The sequence below is a fragment of the Mercenaria mercenaria genome, chromosome 19 (assembly GCF_021730395.1).
Source record: "Mercenaria mercenaria strain notata chromosome 19, MADL_Memer_1, whole genome shotgun sequence".
In the NCBI taxonomy this organism is placed as follows: domain Eukaryota; kingdom Metazoa; phylum Mollusca; class Bivalvia; order Venerida; family Veneridae; genus Mercenaria; species Mercenaria mercenaria.
In genome coordinates, this window is record NC_069379.1 from 1643070 (window position 1) to 1665596 (window position 22527).

At 35.4% G+C, this 22527-nt stretch overlaps 1 protein-coding gene across 1 annotated transcript; it reads right to left on the reverse strand.

Annotated features, from left to right (window-relative positions):
• Nucleotides 1-4706: 4706 nt before the first annotated feature.
• Nucleotides 4707-22141, reverse strand: LOC123542617 (angiopoietin-related protein 2-like). The gene is made up of 7 exons (XM_045328546.2): nt 21523-22141; nt 17696-17783; nt 16741-16908; nt 12534-12682; nt 11965-12061; nt 9794-9961; nt 4707-6683 (listed from the first exon to the last, which is right to left on the reverse strand). Exons 1-7 carry the CDS (start codon nt 21850-21852, stop codon nt 6439-6441), a joined length of 1245 nt encoding a protein of 414 aa, XP_045184481.2. The 5' UTR covers nt 21853-22141; the 3' UTR covers nt 4707-6438.
• Between the last annotated feature and the right edge of the window lie 386 nt (nt 22142-22527).

The following is a 22527-nucleotide window of genomic DNA, read 5'->3' on the forward strand; positions in this document are numbered from 1 at the left end:
ATGGCCCTTTGTTTAGTATACATAAAGTCTCAAAAACTCCTAGCCGGATTTCATTGAAACTTCAGAAGTGAAGTATTTTTTACACAAAATCTACAGAGTACTATTTTTATATTTCAGTATCTGAAATAAGTAAATATTTATTCCCCAATAAATTCAATATCTATTATGTTGGAGCAAATCGATTGGTTTTGCTGAGACGTTTTCTACATCGACGGTCCCTTGTTATCGTTGTTGTATATATGCACGTACAATTCATTTTCGTAAACATCGTGTTTGTAAACATTAAAGGTTGCGTTTTGTAACCTTAATATAGGGTTCCATATTTTAGTGTGTCTTGTATAAGAAGAACGTGAGCCCAAGCTAAAACAAGACGTAATAAACAAGCAAATTCGATGAAATGGTATCCCCCGCCGAAAGGGTTTGTGGTGAGGAATGGCAAAAAAATATATCCGGCAAAAAGTTAAGGATGTTAATAAGAAGCAAATAATTTCATTAGTCAAAATCAATTTAACAGAAAACAAATGTTTACTTAAAGAGTACATAATAAATGTATGATACTTTGATCCTGACTAAAGAATTTATTTTGAATGGGATGTGCTTACTGTAATAAGCTTAGCTTTTAAAATTAAATGCAGTTAATTGAAATGCGAGGTGGGGGAATGGTACAACTTGCATGTTGATAAATATTCATGGTAGGTTTGAAAAAAATCTAAAATAAGGCATGAAAAAAAAATTATTATTTTCTTTTAGGGGTGGGGGGAGGGGTGGTGGGGGGGTGGGGGGTGAGCGGGGTTGGGAGGGGGAGGGGTGTGACCAAGGCGAGTGGGTGACCAGGTGTGGGTGAACAACTTCACATGTTAAAAATAAATGTTCAGGGAAAAGAAATAAAAGAAGTTTAATGAAATTCTGCCAAATGATAAGTTTGTTATGTAGAAATATGTGGATTTTTAGACAATTAAAGGGCAATAACTCTGAAGTTACAAAAGACATCCGTACGAAATTGTGTGTGCCCAACCACATGATAGTGCTCTAAATTCTGTTTAAGTTTCAGAGTTCTAGGTCAAATATATCAAAAGTTATGATGCAGAAATTGCAATATCTATAGTACGCTATATAGTTAACGCTAGAAACTTCTAAGGGCCATAACTCTGGTGTTACTTGGGAAATCTGACTGAAACTTGATGGGCCCTATAACCTCATAGTGGTGAACATGTATATGACATTTGTTTGAAAAAAAATCTAAAATAAGGATTTCTTTTGTGGGGGAGGGGGGGGGGGGGGGGGGTTGGGAAGTGGGGGAGGGTGTGATCAAGGTAAGGGGGTGACCAGGTGTAGGTACACAACTTCACAAGTTTATAATAAATGTTCATGGAAAAGAATGAAAGAAATTTAATGAAATTATGAATGTACAAATATGTGGACTTTTCATACAATTAAAGGGCAATAACTCTTAATTTACAAAATAAATCTGAAGCAAATTGTGTGTACACAACCACATTATGGTGATCTAAAGTCTGTTTAAGTTTCATAGTTCTAGGTCAAATATATCAAAAGTTATGATGCAGAAATTGCCATATTTATAGTACCCTATATAGTTAACACTAGAAATTTCTAAGGGCCATAACTCTGGTGTTACTAGGGCAATCTGACTGACACTTGGCGGGCTGCAAAACCTCATAGTGGTGAACATGTATATGAAGTTTTATTTAAGTATTCCCAACAATTTCCTAGATATGGCTCCGGACGGACGGACGGAAAGACGGACGGACGTTCCTACATATGGATACTTATGTGGCTACTCTTTTGTTCTCTCTATTGTTCTTTTAGCCGCGTAAGAGAAAAATATCCACATAAAAGCCTTACGGAATGAATGACATCAAAGAAAAAGTACAGTTACTTATTGTTCCAATAGCCACCTAAGTATGCAAATGTGAGCTCGGACGGAAGGACGGACGGACAACGCCAAAACTATATCCCTCCGACTTTCGTCGGGGGATAAAAAGTAGAAAGGTCATTTTGTAAGTAGAGACATTCTGGGTTGAAAACGTGTAAACACGGATGACCTAGTAATCGAACTGTAAAGTAATCGAACGATAATTTGATATTTGTAAACAAACGCGGTCGACCGTATTATTCACCAGTTTAGGTAAATCACGCATAGACGATATGGATTAGTATCTCAAACTGAGACTCGATAAACGAAGTACCGTATTAGCGCAACGCGTTAGGCCTCTAGGTATGACACCCGAGGTCCGGAGTTCGATACTGGGTTGAAGTAAACGTTTTTGTTTTTTTACTTTTTTCAGCATATATACAATACCGGTTTTTCCACTGGCTTTGAAAGTAATATGGTAATACAGCATATGAAGCGTATGGTGGTGAAAATTCTGAAACGTACACAGCTGACGATTCTGCAACAGATACAGCGGACAAGCCGGAAATGAATGAATTGTAAATTGTATTGATTGAAATTTCATTGATATTAAAAATAATAATAAAATAGAAAAAAATAAAATAAAAAAAGTAATACACGTTATGAGAAAAAATAATAAAAAGAGAAAACAAACTGAGAATCAAACTGAAATAAAACAAAAATAAAGCAGGGCTACATAAAACATTTCCTTAGAACATAAACCTCTTGCGAGTTTCGAACTCGCGCTATTTTTCCCACTGCATTTGAAAATCGAAAGCTTAACCACCTGAGCAATTTCGCCATTCAAGTAAATATCAATTTTTATTTGACAAATATCACAAGAATGCCTATCTAATTTACCGTGATAACTGACCAACCTAAATTATCTGTCTTAGACTCGCCTGACATTTCCGCGCCATTTTTTATTGTCGTTCGCCGACTGTATTTCAACATTGCGTCAATGGCGAGACATATCACAGTAATATAAACAATTTAGATAATGCTTACCAGAGGCAGTAATGTTACTGCTCTAAATGATATTTGATTTGTTTCTGCTTTCTCTCTCTGAATAACATTTTATTTATGGTTACAATATACAGTTTATGAAATATGAAGAAATGTTTGTTTTAATAGGCAAGCAAATCTGTAATTTATGTTTATTGTGTTATTAATATACGTGCCTCGACTAATCAATTTCATGCACGAGCAGTTTACGGGTATGGTCATTTTATACATAACACCGATTCATTCATTCGACTTTACTCGCCCGTATGAGTATAAATAGAAACCGATAACGAAAACACTATCGGAAAACTCGATTATGTCTTTATTCGTAATTCAGGGTTTGCTTCATGGTAAATCAGGGATTTCTTTATAGTCAATACGATTCAAAAGTAGTACAACTATTTTGTCACGGATAATGGTTTCACTACCCGATTCCCCTTTTCTCAATAATAACATTAACATGTTATTGTTACAAGTACCGTGCGGGAGTATACCCGGTGGCGAGTGTACACAAATACAAACACACAAACACTCCTTGACTAATAAGTTAAACTCATAACGCAAGCCGACACTCCAAGTATTAAAACAATGCACATCAAATGTTTGAAGAGCTAGCGTTTTCCAGTAATGTTGCCAGAAACGAAAAATGGATAGAGGATTCAAGTGAAATGCAGGTAAGTTGTGAACAAATTTTGGCCTTTTAATGGATTACTTATTTCATAAAAATAATGAATAAATAAAATTATTGTCCGATCAAGATCATGATTTATTTCAAATATTAATTTTCACTTTATTTATCATGTCTAAAACTCCTTTATTGTTCAATAAACCCCAAAAATTCTATATCTGTCAAGGGAAATCCCCGTATTTTTGCAGCATTCATCATTCGGTTCTTATTTCCTTTTTCTGTGCAACAAATGGATAAATATCAATAAGAGAAAGCCACGTTCCAAAACAAAACGCAGCCTCCCCAAAAACCAGCCCAGCACGCCGACACGCACATGCACACTCACACAAAGCTAACACACTAGGACAAAACGAACAAAATAATACAGCGGGGCACCGCCTTGGAATGATCAAACGCAAAACCGCCGCTGGGGAGCTTAGACAAGTTTATGATGCACGTAATACAGTGTTAATTTGGACATTATTGAAAAAGGTTATGATGCACGTAATACAGTGTTGATTTGGACATTATTAAAAAAGGTTATGATGCACGTAATACAGTGTTGATTTGGACATTATTGAAAAAGGTTATGATGTACGTAATACAGTGTTGATTTGGACATTATTTAAAAAGGTTATGATGCACGTAATACAGTGTTGATTTGGACATTAATTAGCTGACGGTGATTTGACATACGTCATTTCCTGAATTTGACACGCATTAAATTTTCATGATCACAGTTTTCACACTGCTGATACAGTCACACCCGTAAGACTACTCTTAGTGGAAAGGACAGAATTAAAGTCAAGCTGCACATTACGTTCATATATAGTTATACGCATCTTGACGTACGCACGGAGGGTGTGTGTGGGGATGTGCGGAAAGACAGACTAAAGTGAAAATTAATTGATATCACTTCATGCAAATGCATCACTTGACCCTAGGAATGGGTTTAAATCATTTTATTTATAAATATTTATCATTAATAAGTAGTCAGCTCATATCGTATACATAACTTCGACAGTTGCGTAATGGGAAATTTAATTTGTTTTCTACCTATCATAATCATGTCTGTGGAATGTAGTGTTACCATCAAGGCTTAACTAACAAAAGCAAGCAACACACTTTAAACACATTTATTCAAAGAAATTTTCAGCAAGGAACAGTGAAGCATAATAACTAAAACAAAGTAACTGTTCTAATATTTGTACAATATTAACATTGAATAGAATCTTCATTAATCCTGGCTTTGTAGCTTTACTGAAGTGTCACAAAGGTAAATCCACAAAACACTTTATATGAGAACTAATTTTATCTTTAAATATCCATGAGCACTCTCAAGATGCTTCACGAAAAAAATACTCAAACAATCCTCACAGTTAAATTTCATTCAGTACAACATACTTGTAATAATAATCCTGTGACAATGTTAACTATATCCGATGATTTCAGCTTTAGGGCTTCCGTGACCGAGTGGTTAAGGATGCTAACTTCCAATCACTTGCCCCCCACCGATGTGGGTTGAGCCTTACACGAGACGACGTTGAATTCCTCATGTGAGGAAGCCATCTAGCTGTCTTATGGAAGATCGGTGGTTCTACCAAGGTGCCCGCTCGTGATGAAATAATGATGGATGGGAACATGGGGTCTTCCCCCACCATCAAATCTTGAAAGTCGCCATATGAAATATAAATGTGTCGGTGCGACGTTGAACCTAATAAAAATGATATACAAAACTAAGCTATTCTGAAACATTCTAAATTATTCTAACCTGTAAGAACCGTTTAATTTTGCAACCGTTAAATTTGCGTAAATGTCGACGTAGCCCAGTCGGCAATTATTTGTTTGGGTTCGTGATGCTGTCTGGCCGTATAGATAACTGCAAACTGCAAATAAGTAAATTTTTTTTTTTTTTTTTTTTGGATTTAACGTCGCACCGACACATGATAGGTCATATGGCGACTTTCCAGCTTTAATGGTGGAGGAAGACCCCAGGTGCCCCTCCGTGCATTATTTCATCACGAGCGGGCACATGGGTAGAACCACCGACCTTCCGTAAGCCAGCTGGATGGCAAATAAGTAAATATCCTAGATATTTATTATCATATATATTATGATACACAAACGTAACTATATAATCCAATGTCAAGATATCAAGTGCAATCAAAGACTACATAAAATATTATACATAAGGTTAAAATACATGTATATATGGTAATGACGTAACAAATGTAGGCTTTGTGTACAGATTCCAGGTAAACAGGTAAGTACAAATGTATATAAAAATAGCTTATGTTTGAGCCATATTACTAACTTAAACTCTGAAATGATACTTTATGGTTAACATAATGTAACAAACGTATAACTAACCTGCAAATAAGTAAATGTCCTAGATATTGATTATCATATATATTATGACACACAAACATAACTATATAATCCAATGTCAAGATATCAAGTGCAATGGAGCATCGCACAATATACCCGAACGTCGGAGATTTAGTTACGGGTGACAGGTTAGTAACTGTTAGTACAGGCAGAAGTAGAAGTAAGTAAATAGGGCAATAACGGGACTTTTGGTCAAGATCAAGAATGAGTAACAGGTAGTACATCAGATATTTAGATTTCATATTTTATTCAATAGATTCAAATACAATGTGACAACAATTACAAGGCCAAAAGAAATAAAACGCGTTTCGCGACCTATGACATAGACAACTTTTAAAATATTATAAAATGTGTAAAATGTATTTCCAAATGTTATCAAATCTTGACAAACAAAATAGTTGCTAACTTTTCAAAACGAATGCACTCCATATCATGTATTGTATTAATTTATGCATCTGTCGTCTTTTTATTTACGTCTTATTAACAAACGAGATTTTTTCAATGATTCGTAACGTGCAAATTCTCTATGATATAGACCGGTCCGATCATCCTCGCATTCCGTACCAGGCAGACAGTATTTCCCGTTAAGATTCACTTTCGTACAACTGTCATACCACCATGCACCGTGATATTTTTCTGCACAGTCATCGTCCTTACTGTCATAAGTTGCGAATCGATAACCATTGTTGTAGGCGAAGGTGTCATCATCATCTGAAAAGTTAAAAATAATGAAATTTGCTGGTTTTTATGGTTTCTAAGGTATCATAGATTAGCCAAAGAACATATTTTGCCATAATGTATTATGAATTTAATCAAGTAACGAGTTTTGTCTGACCTAACTTCTGTTATAAGCATACGTACATATTTTCATACGCCAAATCTTACCTTGCTTGATGAATATTATGAATGAATTGATATAAGTTGTGCAATGATTAAGAATAATGACGAGTTTATTCTATTAAAATATGAAAAACTCTCATATTTGTAGATGCAGTAATTTTGAATTTTCTGATAACATTTTTCTGTAGATACTGAGTTGTGAGCATACTTGTACATAAGCTTGAACTTGTAGAACTTAGCAGTAAAATACTTTCACAAATCCTGTTTTAATCAAGGCAAATTATAAGTTTAGATGTCGTTCCAGGTCAACATAAAATGAAACTAAATATGGCGGTCCACGTTTCATAAGAAAGAAAATGAGCCAGTGGCTCTTTTAAGACAGAAATAATCATTTTTTTGTTATAACCGAAGGTTGCCGAACTCGCATACGGAGACTACGTAATTTCAAAAAATATTTCAACTAATTACGGCGTTCCGTTGGGGCCATTGCAGTTTCGCATTGTCGTCCTTAGGGCGAAATCGCAGAAACACGATATTTTGACGCGAAAATGCGATACTTTGACGCGAAAACACGATGCTATAACGCGAAAACACGAAACAAAACGTATCACCATTTCGTGCTGTTAATATCGTTTTTTCGCAGTATTGCCCTCGATCTGCCATCGTCTTTTCGTGTTTTCGCCTTCGTGGTAAGTAGGGCGAAAACGCGAAAACACGATATTGATAGCGCGAAAACGCAATATTTTTTGCATCGTGTTTTTGCCATCTTGTATCGTGTATTCGCGTTTTCGCACTTTCAACTGCAAAGGCGAAACCACGAAAACACGATGTTTTAATACCGTAATTTTGCCTTACGGTTGGACTTGCGCAAACGCTTGCAAGACATTTCGAGAGACCTTAAATTCGACCCCGATACATTTTAACCCCAACTTAAGGTGTTCCTTGGACATTTCGACGCCTCCTTTGACAGTTCAACCCCAATCTATGATACGCATGACAGGGTAAAAGATGTCATTTTTAAAGCGGTGTACCTATCAATCTCTTTTTCGACACGCATTCTGTGATATGCATGGAAGTTAAAAGGTGTAGCAGTGTAGTTATTAATCAATTTTAGAGTTGATTTATAAAGATAATAACGGTATGTAAAACATGTAATAAAATGATAAAATCGGGATTGAGCTGATCTTTTCTTTTTGAAGGTGATCTTTTAAGTATTAAAATAAATGTTTTTCAATATCATCCGGGTATATGCCTACTCGCCTATCTACCTTTTCATCAGCCAAATAAGGTAGAACTTGCTATGACTATAAATGTGTTTTTACATGAAATCTGTTTTATAATTAGAAGGCAGTCTGAAGGATATACTTACGTACCAGTTTACAAGTATTTTATTTAAAGCAGGGAAATGTTTCTAAATGTATTCTTCTGTTGTGTAAGTAAATTATATTTATATATAAATACTGTGTGGATCTAGGCGAAGCTTTTGTTGAAAAGCACGAAATGTTTAGCCGCATCTGCACTTAGAAAATGGTAATATACTATTGGAATAGTAAATTATCAACTTTGAGATTTCATCGTCAAAATCTCAAGTTTTAATCAGATTTATCCTGTGAGTCATTTTAGCACGGTTGGTAATGTGAAAGACAAAAAAATGACAATCATGGGCTTGAATCCAGTTCGATGTGCTGTATTTATTGAACAACGAACTCCACTTTTGGTTAATTTAGATACTAACATCTGTTTTGCACTTTTTTATCAAATTTATTAACGTATATGAAGTCACGTATATTCTCCATTCTATTCGCTTCTCATGCTCCACTTATTGTATGTATGCAACATTTGTTGGGTAATTGCACAACGAATTGTTTTCGTGGTTTCGCCTTTGCAGCTGAGAGGGCGAAAACGCGGATACACGATACAAGATGGCGAAAATACGATGCAAAAAATATCGCGTTTTCGCGCTATCAATATCGTGTTTTCGCCACGAACGCGAAAACATGAAAAGACGATGGCAGATCGAGGGCGAAATTGCGAAAACACGATATAAACAGCGCGAAATGGCGATATATTTTTTGTTTCGTGTTTTCGCGTTACAGCATCGTGTTTTCGCGTCAAAATATCGTGTTTTCGCAATTTCGCCCTTAGGACGACAGCGCGAAACAGCGATGGCCCCAACGGAACACCGTAACTAATGTGTAGTACAACAACTAGCTGTGGCGGATCAAAGATTCGGGATTAAGGTTATATAGTTCTGCTCGTTTGATAAATCGAAGTAATTCGTAACGTCAACTATCCGGATAACATAGAATCAGGACCCGGCATACAAAACGAAAACGAAAAATCGTCCTACACATAAATGTCTTCTCATGTGTACATCTATAAAAACAGCATTTTTTACCATATAATATACACCGAGGTGAGTTACAAATATGAGTTTCGCTAAAATATACACAGTAGAAAAAGTTCTGTTCTAGAAAATATCTCCAAAACTCCCATTTTGCAAACTTGCATGATGTTATTTTCTTTTTAAAAATCATTTTTGAAAAAAATCAAACACAAGACCCTTTCTTTTTTATTTGCCAGTTTTTCTTTGTATAAAGATTGGATAAACCGGGGATTTAATCACATTCTACATTGTAGAAAAAAAAATGACCTGAACGTGCAGATCTACCTTACTGCCGTTTTGTTTAAACCAGCGTTTCAGTGATAACATGTTGTCTCCGCAAGTAGCAGAAAACGTCCAAACATGTGGAGTGTAAACGACTTCAGACTCGATGTCAAGGTCAATTTTGGCTATCCCTCGTGTTTAATTATTAAGCATATTAAAAAGGGGCCATAAAATGTGAAAGTGACGTGAATATTAGTCTTGCCTCGGAAACTAACACGGTACTGCCATGTTACACTTCATTTCTAACATTTTATTCTTTTAAACTGAACCTGATAACAACGAGCTCACGCTTTATATAGTTAAATTACTCTACCTGAAAAACTGTTTACTTCGCTTTTTGTATCGACATATAGCGTGTAATCTGTGCCCTCAAGCTTGAAATCCATGTATTTTTCATAACCTTCCTCACTGTTATTCCTCGTCATTTCAAGCCGAATCTCGGTTGCGCCTTGGCTAGCCAGTTCCTGGATATATTTCAATCCTGAATACAAGCAAGTTTCAGATTATTACGACATTACACTAGCTACATTTTTTTTGTAGGCAAACCGTCCCCTCCCTCCCATCCCCAAGAAAAAAACAACAACAACAACAACAAAACTCCTTGATTTTCATATGAATAATATTTGTGCAATAATATCAAGCGTATCCCCGTCCGCGAGAGTATACGTGAAATCTGACGTTATTCTCGAAAATAAAACATTGTAAAGTGGGCAGGTCTTTTCGGCTGTTCTATATAAATGTTTAAAATATCAATATTTTGACATTTATTTTGATTTTCGGATCATCTTGGAGAACGAATCACTTATTTTGTAGCAAGATTCTGTAAAAAAATGTGGTTTGCTTTCCAAGATTTTGAGAAAATCAAAATAAATATCATGATATCTATCTTTTCAACATCTAAACAGAACAGTCAAAAAGACCTGTCGACTTCAAGTGTTGTTCGCTTTCCGATTAAAATACATTTCTTGGTTGTTATTTGAAATTTTGATAAATCCACTGATTATGGTGTAGCCGTACTGATTTAGTGTTGATTTTAAAATTCCGTCAGAAAAAGTTGTTTAAGCTATAACTCAATGATATTTTTGAAATTTACAATATTTTGAATTTCATTTTTTTTTTTCGGACGACGCCATTTGTTCATCCTTTTGGTGCATGACGTCAGATTGTGCGTGTAATCTCGATTCAAGGGCCGTCTTCTTATATCATTTGATACAAATCGCGTCACTTTCACACTTTATGGCCCCTTTTTAATATGCTTAATAATTAAACACGAGGGATAGCAAAAAATGGATAATTAAACATAAGCACAAATGCACTTTCCCGAGTTTTAGAAAACATTTGTCTAACCTATGCAGATATGTTAAATCATTTTTCTAAAACAACACTTGCAAATATGTTGAATATTGTAAATCGCGCAATGTATGTCATACATTGTTTTCATGTTTTCATATGACGTCACTATGTACACGTGTAGTTGTTTCTTCCAACGTGATCTAGGCAGGCAAGAGTATGGATCAGTAGTCACATGCTATATTCAATATGACTAAAGTACACGATCTTCCATAAATGTTTGCCCTATGTTACATGAGATAGTTTTCAGCTGACTGATAGTAGATTAGCAGATAAGAATTCCTGATCTCATCTTATGAGATTTCATGAGTTTTTTTTTTCAATTTCAAAACCACATGCTTTAGCCTGAGACCAAGCAATGCGAAACGTGTAACTGAAAATAATTAACGGGAAAGAGAGGTCTGATGTATATGTTAAAATAACATTAAGATTTATTACAAACCATACATATACTAAAAAATATATTTTCTACACGTATATCACAAAGATAGATAGTTATTCCCGATCAAAGAGAATAATTCATAGGCAAAAATATCTGGTTCATTTAAGAAAAAATTTATAGCAAAAGAGTGTTTTAACACTATTTATGCACGATGGGCAGTTATACGTCGGGCGTAATAATTTCACGAGGGCGCAGCCGGAGTGAAATTATTTGTACGACGTATTACCGGCCGAGTGTATAAATAGTGTTAAAACACTCTTTTGCTATAAATTATTTCGATTCTAATATGCCCTTAATCTAAAACAGTAGATAAAATATAGTAGCGCTCTTTCTTGGTCGCAACAAAAACATTGACGTCACCGCACGTTAATGTGACGTCATTCTAGCGTAAGAGTGTTTTAACAGAGAAAAACATATTAGAATCATGGTTTAAAGTAATGGGACTTTTACAACACTCGGCATTTTCCGTATGGTTACGTGTTCTCGTTGGGCAATTCGGCATTCTTCGGACATGAAGTAGTTCAACAGTCCCTTAGCTTTTCTTAGACACTGGAAAATGCCGAATTCGTAAACGGAAAATACGAAATAAGTAGCCATTAAGGGTTGATTATTACTTTAAAGGGGCTGGCCAAAAGATGTAACAAAATCAAAAATCACAGTAATAAAACAGGCAAATACATGATAGTACTTACCCAGCCAAAATTCCCCATTTATGTCACCGAAACCATTTTCATAATCAGAGAAATTTCTATAGAATTCTACTGAACCATCAAACCGGTTTTGAATAATCTGTGAAACAAAATTGAAATAATATTGATACTTCTTTCTTATTTAACATTTCTAGGCTGGTATTAAATACTTTAATGAAAACAGTAACACATTATCTTTAAATAAAACGAACACCAGTTGACTTACTCAGCTGCAATCACTTATTGGCACACTGTGTCAAATAACATGGCATCAATAACATGTTTCTGACACATTGCCGTTGTCAGACAAAATATTCGCGCTTTCCGACGTCACACAACAAGTAGTAAAAATGTTTATAAACAACCGGACATAACAATCATAATAAAAATGTCACTAAACAACGCGTAAGATTTGCAAGTTTGGACAGGGTAAACCCCAGTCACGTACTAACTTCCTAATAATATCATGGCATTACTTCATTTGACGCAATTGTTTTAAACATCTAAGATTACCGGCACAGTTATATTCGCTAAAATACTACAATTTATTTACTTCACATAGTAAAACTTACAGTCCAGGCGCCTCCGTCAGCTTCCATGTCACAGAAGACTGTCAGCATGCCACGTGATTTCCACAATTGAATTTCATACGTTCCACTGACTGCGGCGGGGTTCCTGACAGCGATGTCCTTACAATCTGATATTTGTACTGAAGGAATCTCTTCAATAAAGAAATCCAAAAATGAACTTCAAAAGGGAGTATTAAGAAAGATGTATCTCAAAGATTTAATTGAGACACGTTGTGGCCACTGATTTTGATGAAATCGTTAATATTATGTTCTAATATCCATAAACAATTAAGCTAGCATATATTATATATTTTAATTTTAAAACCAAGCGCACAACCTCTCTTTTTACACAATTATTGATAATGCTCTTAGTGCAAAAGAAAATGAAATGACACGAAAAATGTCACTTGTTGTTTAAGACATTTCAAAACCATACAAGAAAACAGCCGAATGATGCAATCATGTAAATGTCTTGGTTTAATAAAACAGTATTTATTTAGAAAACTGCACATATAACAATATACATGACTTTGTACATGAATTGATTAGAAAAAGAGTTTTCGAAAACTTGTATGAATTCTTCTCCATTAAGAAATATTTACACAAATACAAAGATGTGTTAGAAACATGGTCGTGTAACATATGCATATGAAGTACGAAAGTGAAACTTTTGATGGTGGGATTTGGAAAAGATGAAATACTCTGACAATATATTATTAGGTAGCAAAAATTGAGTAATTACGGTAAGTAGGAATTAAAAATTTTGAAACAGAAATCAACAAGGATAAAAAACATGGACACAGTAAGTAAACACACGGTTACAAGCAATTGTCACAAGACAGGTCGACGACAACAAAGACTGATTAAAAATACATATCAATGCGCTTTGTTGATAAGATGAATTTTTGTACTTTGACGAAGAGAAGGATGTTTCGTTAAGTTCCAGAACAAGAGGTTATTTAGAGCTCGCGGACATGGAATATCGGAAAGAAACTGTTGGCGTAACTGTTTGTTTGTTTGTTTGTTTGTTTTGGGTTTAACGCCGTTTTTCAACAGTATTTCAGTCATGTAACGGCGGGCAGTTAACCTAACCAGTGTTCCTGGATTCTGTACCAGTACAAACCTGTTCTCCGCAAGTAACTGCCAACTTCCCCACATGAATTATCAGAGGTGGAGGACTAATGATTTCAGACACAATGTCGTTTATCAAATAGTCACGGAGAACATACGCCCCGCCCGAGGATCGAACTCGCGACCCCGCGGTCCGTAAACCAACGCTCTTACCTACTGAGCTAAGCGGGCGGGCTGGCGTAACTGTAGATAGTCATTGCAAGTGAGTAAGTAATGGCTAACAGTTTCGACCGATCCACAGGTGCACAACGGTGATTCTACAATCGACCTTCTGTTCAAGTCAAGACCAAGACGGGTACCAGAGTTGTAGTATTTGGGGGTTTGCCGTGAGGTACGGTTGAGAGATGCCTTAAATGCATTTATTGTCGTGCTGTGCTTGTGAGGACGTCTTCAGACAATGAGTTCCATTCCTGAATATTTTTTGGAAGAAATGAACTGGAGTATAGAGTTGTGCGAGAGCGGTGTGGTGTTATGTCATTGGTATTCCTAAGGTTGTATTGGGGCTGTTGGATTGGTGACAGGAGCTTACAGGGATACTCAGGATAAAGATGTTTTTTTAATTTGAAAAGGAGGATGAGTTTATGTTATTTTCCATTCAGATTTAAGAGTTTCCCAACCAAGGTAATGGATAAGTTTCTGAAGATAGCATAATTTAGTTGCCTCGGCAACGATCCTGGCTGTCTCCTAGTATAGAGCCTTGAGGAACGCGAGCTTAGACATGAGACCACGAAGAAGAGAAATTTTCATATTGGACCCGCTTGCGCCAAGAGGAAAAATAAGAAGAAAACCATTGCAGTAATGAACCACTCACGCCAAGACGGGACAATTTGTAAAGAAGACCGCGGTGCCAAACACTTTGGATATGTCACAAAACAAAGCACGAACTTCTTTACCTTCATCAAGAGTAAGGCATACGTCATTGTAAAAATAAGATAGTTGGTTGATAGTGGAGTCGCCTTTCACATAGCCTGACTGGTTTGGGCTTAAGACATTGTGCATGATAAAGTGGTTGTAAATATATTTATGTACGCATCGTTCCATCAGTTTCCCGATACAGCTAAGGAGTGAAATCGGTCGGTAGTTTGACAGTAAAGAGGGGTCGGACTTCTTAAAGATTGGAGTAACGTTAGCAAGTTTCCACTGTGACGGAAAGTTTGAAGAACGAAGGAGTGTATTAAAGAAGGTAGCCAGAGGCTGCGCAAAAGCAGGTGCTCCTTTGTGAAGATGTCTAGGACTGACCAGGTCTGGACCAGAAGCCTTGGAGGGATCCATGGACGAGATTGCATCGGCAACATCTTCAGAAGTTATGTTGATGCTACAAAGGACTGGTTGCACTGTGTCGGGAACTGATGCAAGAGAGAGGCATCTTTATCATCAAGCTTGAATTGTGAGCAGAAGAAGTTATTAAGATATTCTACCTTATTTTGATCCGATGTTGTTTATTGACTGTTTTGGTTAAGTGGAGGTAGACTTTTGTTTGTTTTTGTGGTAAGTTGCTTGCATAGTTTGAACCAGTCTCTTGCACATATGTTGTCCAATAAGTTTATTTTGATAATTTCTTTTGTATTGTATGATGGGTTTAGTGACGTTATTTTTCATGTTTCTAAATTTTGCCAAGGTTGTTTCCGTGTTCTGTTGTTTAGCTTTTGTGAATCTTATGGCGATTATATATAAGTTTTCGTATGTTATTGTTCGTCCAAGGAACATCTGTCGGCCTTATAGTAACAGCTTTGTTAGGCTTTAGAAAGCATTGTGTAGGTGGAAGATTGAGCAGCTTTGATCAGGATTAGGATTAGATAAGATAGACTCCCAGTCATCCGAATTTAATTTATTTACGTATGACTCGTAATCACCCCTATCATATTTGCCAGATACCCCTTTTGAAGCTGTATGGGTTTTGTTTACTTAGTTTTAAGACTACAACGACATGACAGTGAATACTAATCAAGCTCGGAATGAACAGGTCAGAAACAAAACTGGAAATAACATGATGGTTAGCCTTAGTAAATATGAAGTCAATCAGCGAGGAGGAGTGTTCAGTATAATGAGCTGGTGGTGTGATAACCTGTTGGGTGTTATAGGTAGACATCAATCTCCCAAGTTTGTTTGAGGAGGAATATTGCATATTGATGTTGACGTCTCCTGTTAAGATAACGTTTTCACAGTTGAACATAGCTGGTCTTCACTCTGTTCCAACATCTGTCAGTAATAATGATTTGCATCTTTGCATCCGGAGGGCGATATATGTCACCAACAAGGTGTTTCTCACAATTTATTGTTATTTCTACCCAGATGCCTTCAAGACCAATAATAGACAGAGCGAGCATTGGCAAGAAGACCGTCGCTGACATAAAAACAAACACCGCCACAGCCTAACCACGTCTTTCGCATCGATAAGGGAGATTACAATTCAAGATTCTGAGGTCCTCGCTCGGAATGTCTGGAGACAGCCATGTTTCAGTTAACACAAGAATATCGAATGGCTGGGCTTCGATTTGTAACAGGTCTAGCTTGGAGCGTAAACTCTGAATATTCAAGCGCATAACGGAAATACCACATTCTGTGAGTTTCTGTTAGATAGATGATTCAGAAGATAAGATGTCAGAGATGCTGGACGAAGACGAAGGGCATGGGATAGGATGAATGTCCCCAGAAACAAATATTAACAATAGACACAGGTAGGTTCTTGAGACCGGACGGTAGAATACAGGTGCAGTGTATTGTATATGCTTAAAGCTCAAAGACACTGGGAGGCGGCATAAGGTACTTGTATGAATTATCTGAGCCATTAAGGAGGATGGTCAGTTAATACGCCGTCCATAGGTGAACAGTCTGTGGGACCGGATAACCACGTAGATCTATGTACCGTGCGTAATGTGATCTGTGTGCCGAGCATTGTCATGTTGAACGAAAAGAAAAAAAAATCTAGGTAAACTTTAGTAATTACCAAATAACGTTCCGCCATGAAAACTAATCGGAAGTTCTATAAATGTCTTATTTAAAAAAAGATCAAAAACTACAATGAAATCATTTTAACTCATTACATGTACAAAACAGTATAATATCTGTAAATCTTTACCATTCTGTTCGCAAGTAGCCTTCTCCCATTTTTCATTCAGCTGACATTTGACAGACTTCTGCTTTGTGAAGAAGCCTTTTCGACAATATACAGACGCGGTGTCGTTAAACTTGTCAGATGCGTGAAGCTTTGCCCATCCGTTTGGTATATTAGGAAGTCCTCCACACGCTGTAAATATGACATTGCATACATCTATAATAAATATTCTTTTCATGTCATACATTGCTTACATAACGCACAGGCTGTGATAATGACATTACTAACACCTGAAAATAGATATTCTCCTCATGGAATATATGTCTTCCATTACGCAAACGCTGTAAATATGACATTATATACATCTACAAATAGATTTTCTCCACATGTCATACATCATTGCGTACATTACGCACACGCTATAATAATAATATTGTTAACATTACATCTAAAAAGGATATCTAAAGCACGATGCAAAAAAAAACCAAAAAAAAAAAAAAACAAAAAAAAAAACGAAATAGCGTACAATAAAAATATATATTTTCCACAAACGATGAAACAGTATAGCTTAATTTTAACGTAGATCGTCCATATGCCCCAGAATTTAAACAAAAACAATATTACCGAAGGTCTAATGTTTTTATACGTTTAAACAGAGACTACCTGTCTTTAAAGACCATGTTTTATTTCCCATTCTAACACGATCCAATTTTTTTTCCTAATAAACAAAGGGAATTGAAAATTGCTTGAAATTATGAAACAATTTACTGTTAGCACTTTAAATCATTACGTCATATAGTGTATTTTAACCGATGAATAAAGACCACCTTCAAATAAATACTCTGGACCTCCGTTGCCGAGTGGTCAAGGTCGCTGACTTCAACTAACTTGCCCTATATGGGTTCGAGCCTCATTCCGAGCATTGAATTGTTCATGTGAGGAAGCCTCTATTATTCTAAGCCATGTTATAATGACTTACTGATATCTATGCACTGAAAAGCGTCTTTGTAGTGAACGCATTTTTGTTTGTCTGAGCACGGCCTTTCACCACACTTGCCTGCCATATTCTGAAATACGCAATTTATAAAGTAAACTATGACTTCTACAAAATATTTCTATTGTCCGTTAGTATTGAGTTGACACTCATGGATATTCCGCACATTATTTCTCGATGTCCAAAGCTAAATAGCAATATAACTAATGCGTATATATATCTTTACACAGTGTAGTATGTGCAAGTAGCTGTACGGACAAATCGTTTTGCTGCCAGTCTCGGTGTTGTCTCGGTTCGAGTCCTGCGTGGGACCATTGCCACACTTAACTGATGAAACTTTATGTTACATACACATGTAAAATTAAACGTTGTCGAAAGTGTTGAATAAAAATCTTTAAAAGTGTCTTAGATAAAATGACAAGGTACTTGCCACAAGCGTTTCCAGAAAATGGATACAAGAGATAACAATCAGAATTCGTGAAATAGACGTAGTAGTTCATGATTCTCAATTATGAGCACCTAGAGCACAAAATTCTAAACCTCGAGGTCCATTTATTACGTCGGTGTCATTTCCGTATTTCATATACCATTGTGTATGTCATATATTGTCTTCTTAAAGCGAAACATGATTGACAAGACTGTTAGATTATGAATTTACAATGAAATATGTTACGTCAATATTGTAAGAGTAAAAGCAATATCGACAAAATCACATTTCATTGAATCTAAAAAAAATGGTCTGATGCGATTTTGAGCTCGTGGTAACAAATAAATGTTATTGCGTATACTAATGGAAACCACCGAAAATATCGGTGAAGAATTATGAGTGCCAGGTCAATTTTTACAGGCTATACTAAGTGATTTATTTGGATTTATTACTATTATTTAAAAACCTAAAAGTTTAAGTATCTTTTCCTTCGAAAATCTTTTTTCATGAAAGTTTGCTTATTTGTAGACATCAACCATCTATTAAATATAATAGATAGATACATAGATTTCCGAGTTTGATTCAAATATATTTCATTTTTTTGGTTCAAAACTGCAAAATACAAAAATGTTCTTTGCATTGTGTTTACCTTTTCATCTTTGACATTCTGAAATACTTTGTTTTCAATCTTGTTGAAATTTTTATTCAAATTACAAATGTTTTTAAGATGACTTAAATAATACTTCCTTCCATAGTAAGAGTAGACAATATTTTTATTAAAAGTTTTTTAAAGGAAGTTTTTCATATTTTTTTAAAAGATAATTTAGTACATCCAGTATGTTTACTACACTTTGTTTTGAAGTAAAGACCTTTTTACACAAACTAAGGGTTGCTATGCAATGTCACGGATGTTTTAATTTTAACGCGCATGCGCTTTTTACGAGTGACAAAAGAACGCTTATTGATAAGAAAACCTACGTAAAATTATCATTATATTACGAATTGTTTTGCCACTATAAAGATGATTTTAGTCAAGTAATTTATTATACAGTATGCTTCGATTAAAGACATATATGTTATTAATTATATCTTACTTGGAAAGCCTACTTCATTCTTATTTTCGTCAGAAAAGAACAAACATTTCCAGTCTATTTCCACACATCATACAAATATAATAAAATCTGTAAAAAGATCCTTTGGAAGCAAAGAATGCATCCAATAAGAATAATAGCAGACTCGGTTTGATTGAGTCTGTTCATGAGAGGTAATGAAATGTGCAACACCTCTCACGCCCCCTAGCACCGGCTTAAGCGGAACTCTATTACACATATGTTGAATGGACTCCATGATCCTAAAGAATCAGAAAATATAACAACACTGAATCCAAGTAGGGGGAGACTTTTTACAGCCGCCACACGGCACCTAAAGATTGCTGTTGTGATAGTTAATAAAATCTGTAAAAAGATCCTTTGGAAGCAAAGAATGCATCCAATAAGAATAATAGCAGACTCGGTTTGATTGAGTCTGTTCATGAGACTTGTTTCTTACATTTAAAAATGTCATATTTTCTTTCATTTTATCTATTTTTTCCACAACTTCAAATAGTTGTTGTATGTATTTTTCTCCGACTTTTATGACATTTACATACTTAGGGGTCGCGGCTCCATGTCACTGAAGTTGCTATTTTAAATTATCTACCGGAAATTATTAAGTAACTATTATGCAAATGGCATGATAAAACATAGGTCACCTAGGTAATCAAGACCCTAACTTAATTTCGATGGTATCCCCTAATAAGAGTGGATCATAAAAGTTAATGAAGCATATAAGACGGCTTTGATGTGACTTACTTTAATGCCTTCGATCATCAATGCCATAACAAGCAATCACTCGGATTAATATATCACGTGGCGGAGCTGTTTTGTGAATCAAAAATAAACATTTCACGTGATATCTAGAATAGTATTTTAAAATCTGTAAGATTATAGTTTTGAACTTTAATAGACATTTTCTTTTATAACGATGAAAGTGTAGTTAATAAATATAAATTCGTAAGATATGAATCAAATCGAGGACTATAAGTACATACTGAAGGAAAATGCCTATTTTTTATCTCTTATGTTTACATGCTGGATCATTTTCATATCGAAAATGTATCGTCCGCACTTATTACCCGTTAATTGATAGAAAATTATGATTAACTTGAATTCCGCAACGAATAGGAACATCGTTTAACAAAGATAAAGAATGTAAGTAGAACACTTCTCCCCTCTACTCGCCCCGCCCATCCCCCACACCCTCCCCCCTATATGACCGCTGCATTCACCATCCGAACCACTTTGATATTGCCAAATAAAAACTTTAAAATTCAAAAGAAGCGATAGAAATAAAAAAATAATAATTTTAAGATGATTATTATTTTTCAATACGGAATGAATTGATTCCAATTTAGGTATGATTGGATACAAAATCAAAGGCTGAACTTTGTTAATTGAACATTTTATTTTAAACTTTATTAGTTAAAGTATATCAGCTCTGGATCTGCAGAGATCTACATACATTTTTCCTTGTCTTTTGGTGGATATTTACTATAAAACAAACTAATTATTGATCCGACTGATTGAAATGCAATATAACTTTAACGGAATTTAGATGTCTTTTTGCCCTACGTAGAGTGCGCATGCACGAAAATTGTCTCCCGTGGCTAAGGAATTAGCTCTCTGTAAAAAGGTCTTATGATAACAACTATTGACAGGTCATGGATAAAATTGGTTTCTGATTAAGAAATAGCAACAACAAAAAATAATATAGAGCTCTCAAAAGAAAAAATAATACCAAATTTATGGGTATTTGGAACTTCAAAATTTGAAAAAATTTAAAAATGATTTTTTTATATGAAATTAAACAAATTTGTCTCCTTTTCTCAGAACGTATGAAATTTTTAAAAATTAATTCTTTACCAGAAAAAAAGATGCAATTTCGCTTTTTTTTTCTCATAAATATACGGTTGAATTGTATTGCATGTACGTCAAAGATAATATAATTATATAGAATGTGTTTCATTGATATGTTATTTATATTGTCGTCAGAGTGTACCACTAAAGAAATATGGAGATATGTTGGTTTAGAAACTTGTTCATATTTAAAAAAAAAAAAACCCATTAAATTATCACACTTTAAAATTGCATCAATAATATTCTACGAAATTTACCAAAGAACAATCTTATTTAAAAAAGAGAATCAAACGTTAATGAATGCGTAGCGTTGTCTTTATGACCCTGTATAGTGAAATTTAATACTTCAAATGGAATGGAATGGCTACAAATAACTGATGCGATTTATGGTGAAATATACTCATTAATTCATAAAACCATATTTTACATACGCATGGCCACTCCGTAATATCTGAGAAAATGGCCCCGGCTTTTTCTTCAAAGGTCGCTTCTGAGGACTCTCCACTCACGTTATTCAGCTTGCAAGAACGCTCCTTTCTATGAAAGTCAAATGATTTACAAAGTCTGTAGTAGAAGCAATGTCTCGCGCAGTCGTGGTGGACACCCCCCTGTGTTTCGAGTATTCCATGTCCAATTAATCTTTTATTAAGATTTTTCTTATTTAACTGGAAAGTCTTACACGTGTCTTTCGTGCAATAATCACAGTCATATAAAACTGCACAACACATTAAAACAATCAGTTTTGGTAATAATCCTGGCATTATTGACACTCTGACGGCTGTTTCATTAAACGAAAATTTTCAGCCAATATTCTATCAGCGTTTCTCTATTCTGATATGAAGAGCTCTTTTCTGCTATGCGATTATATTCTCACTAGAAAAGTTCTTGAATTTTAATACTCCTCCCACCTGTTTATCGCCACACATACAAGAGTCATTTTTCCAATTAAATTTCATCTCCTCAACGACAGGGAATCAATATTAAATCAAATTCAGCAACTTCGAACATTTTAAGGAATCTCATTTGGGCAATGAAAGTAGGTGTTTCCTTCCATCGCACGAATGATTATTTCAGAAAGTTATAAGTACACTCACAATTATAACATAGACATATCTAAGAGTGTCCATACACTTTACACATAAATGAAACAAAATCTGATAAGACTCTATAGCTCAAGCTATGCAGCTATGAAATTCAACTGAGCTAAGATCAGAATTACAACAGTGGATAAGGCGTCCGCCTCGGGATCGGGAGTTCGAAGGTTCGAGCCTCACGTGGAGCATTCGTTCGGGGGATGTTTATCATGGGGCTTGCTCCGAAAAGGCTGGTATGTGATCCGCGAGCTTGTTGAATGAATGGTTACCGATTTCTATCCGCCTGGCGCCCTGGCATAGCGCTGGTGGTTAGGAGGTATTTGGTACGCGCAATAAAGGTGT

Bases quoted from the DNA above. Each gene is read 5' to 3' on its own strand.
- LOC123542617 (XM_045328546.2), bottom strand. From the start codon at position 21,852: ATGCCAGGATTATTACCAAAACTGATTGTTTTAATGTGTTGTGCAGTT. The intron at 17,784-21,522 runs GTATGTAAAATA...TGCGTATTTCAG, and splicing joins ATATTACGGAGTGGCCATGC to AATATGGCAGGCAAGTGTGG. The intron at 12,683-16,740 runs GTAAAGATTTAC...TCTTTATTGAAG, and splicing joins GGCTACTTGCGAACAGAATG to AGATTCCTTCAGTACAAATA.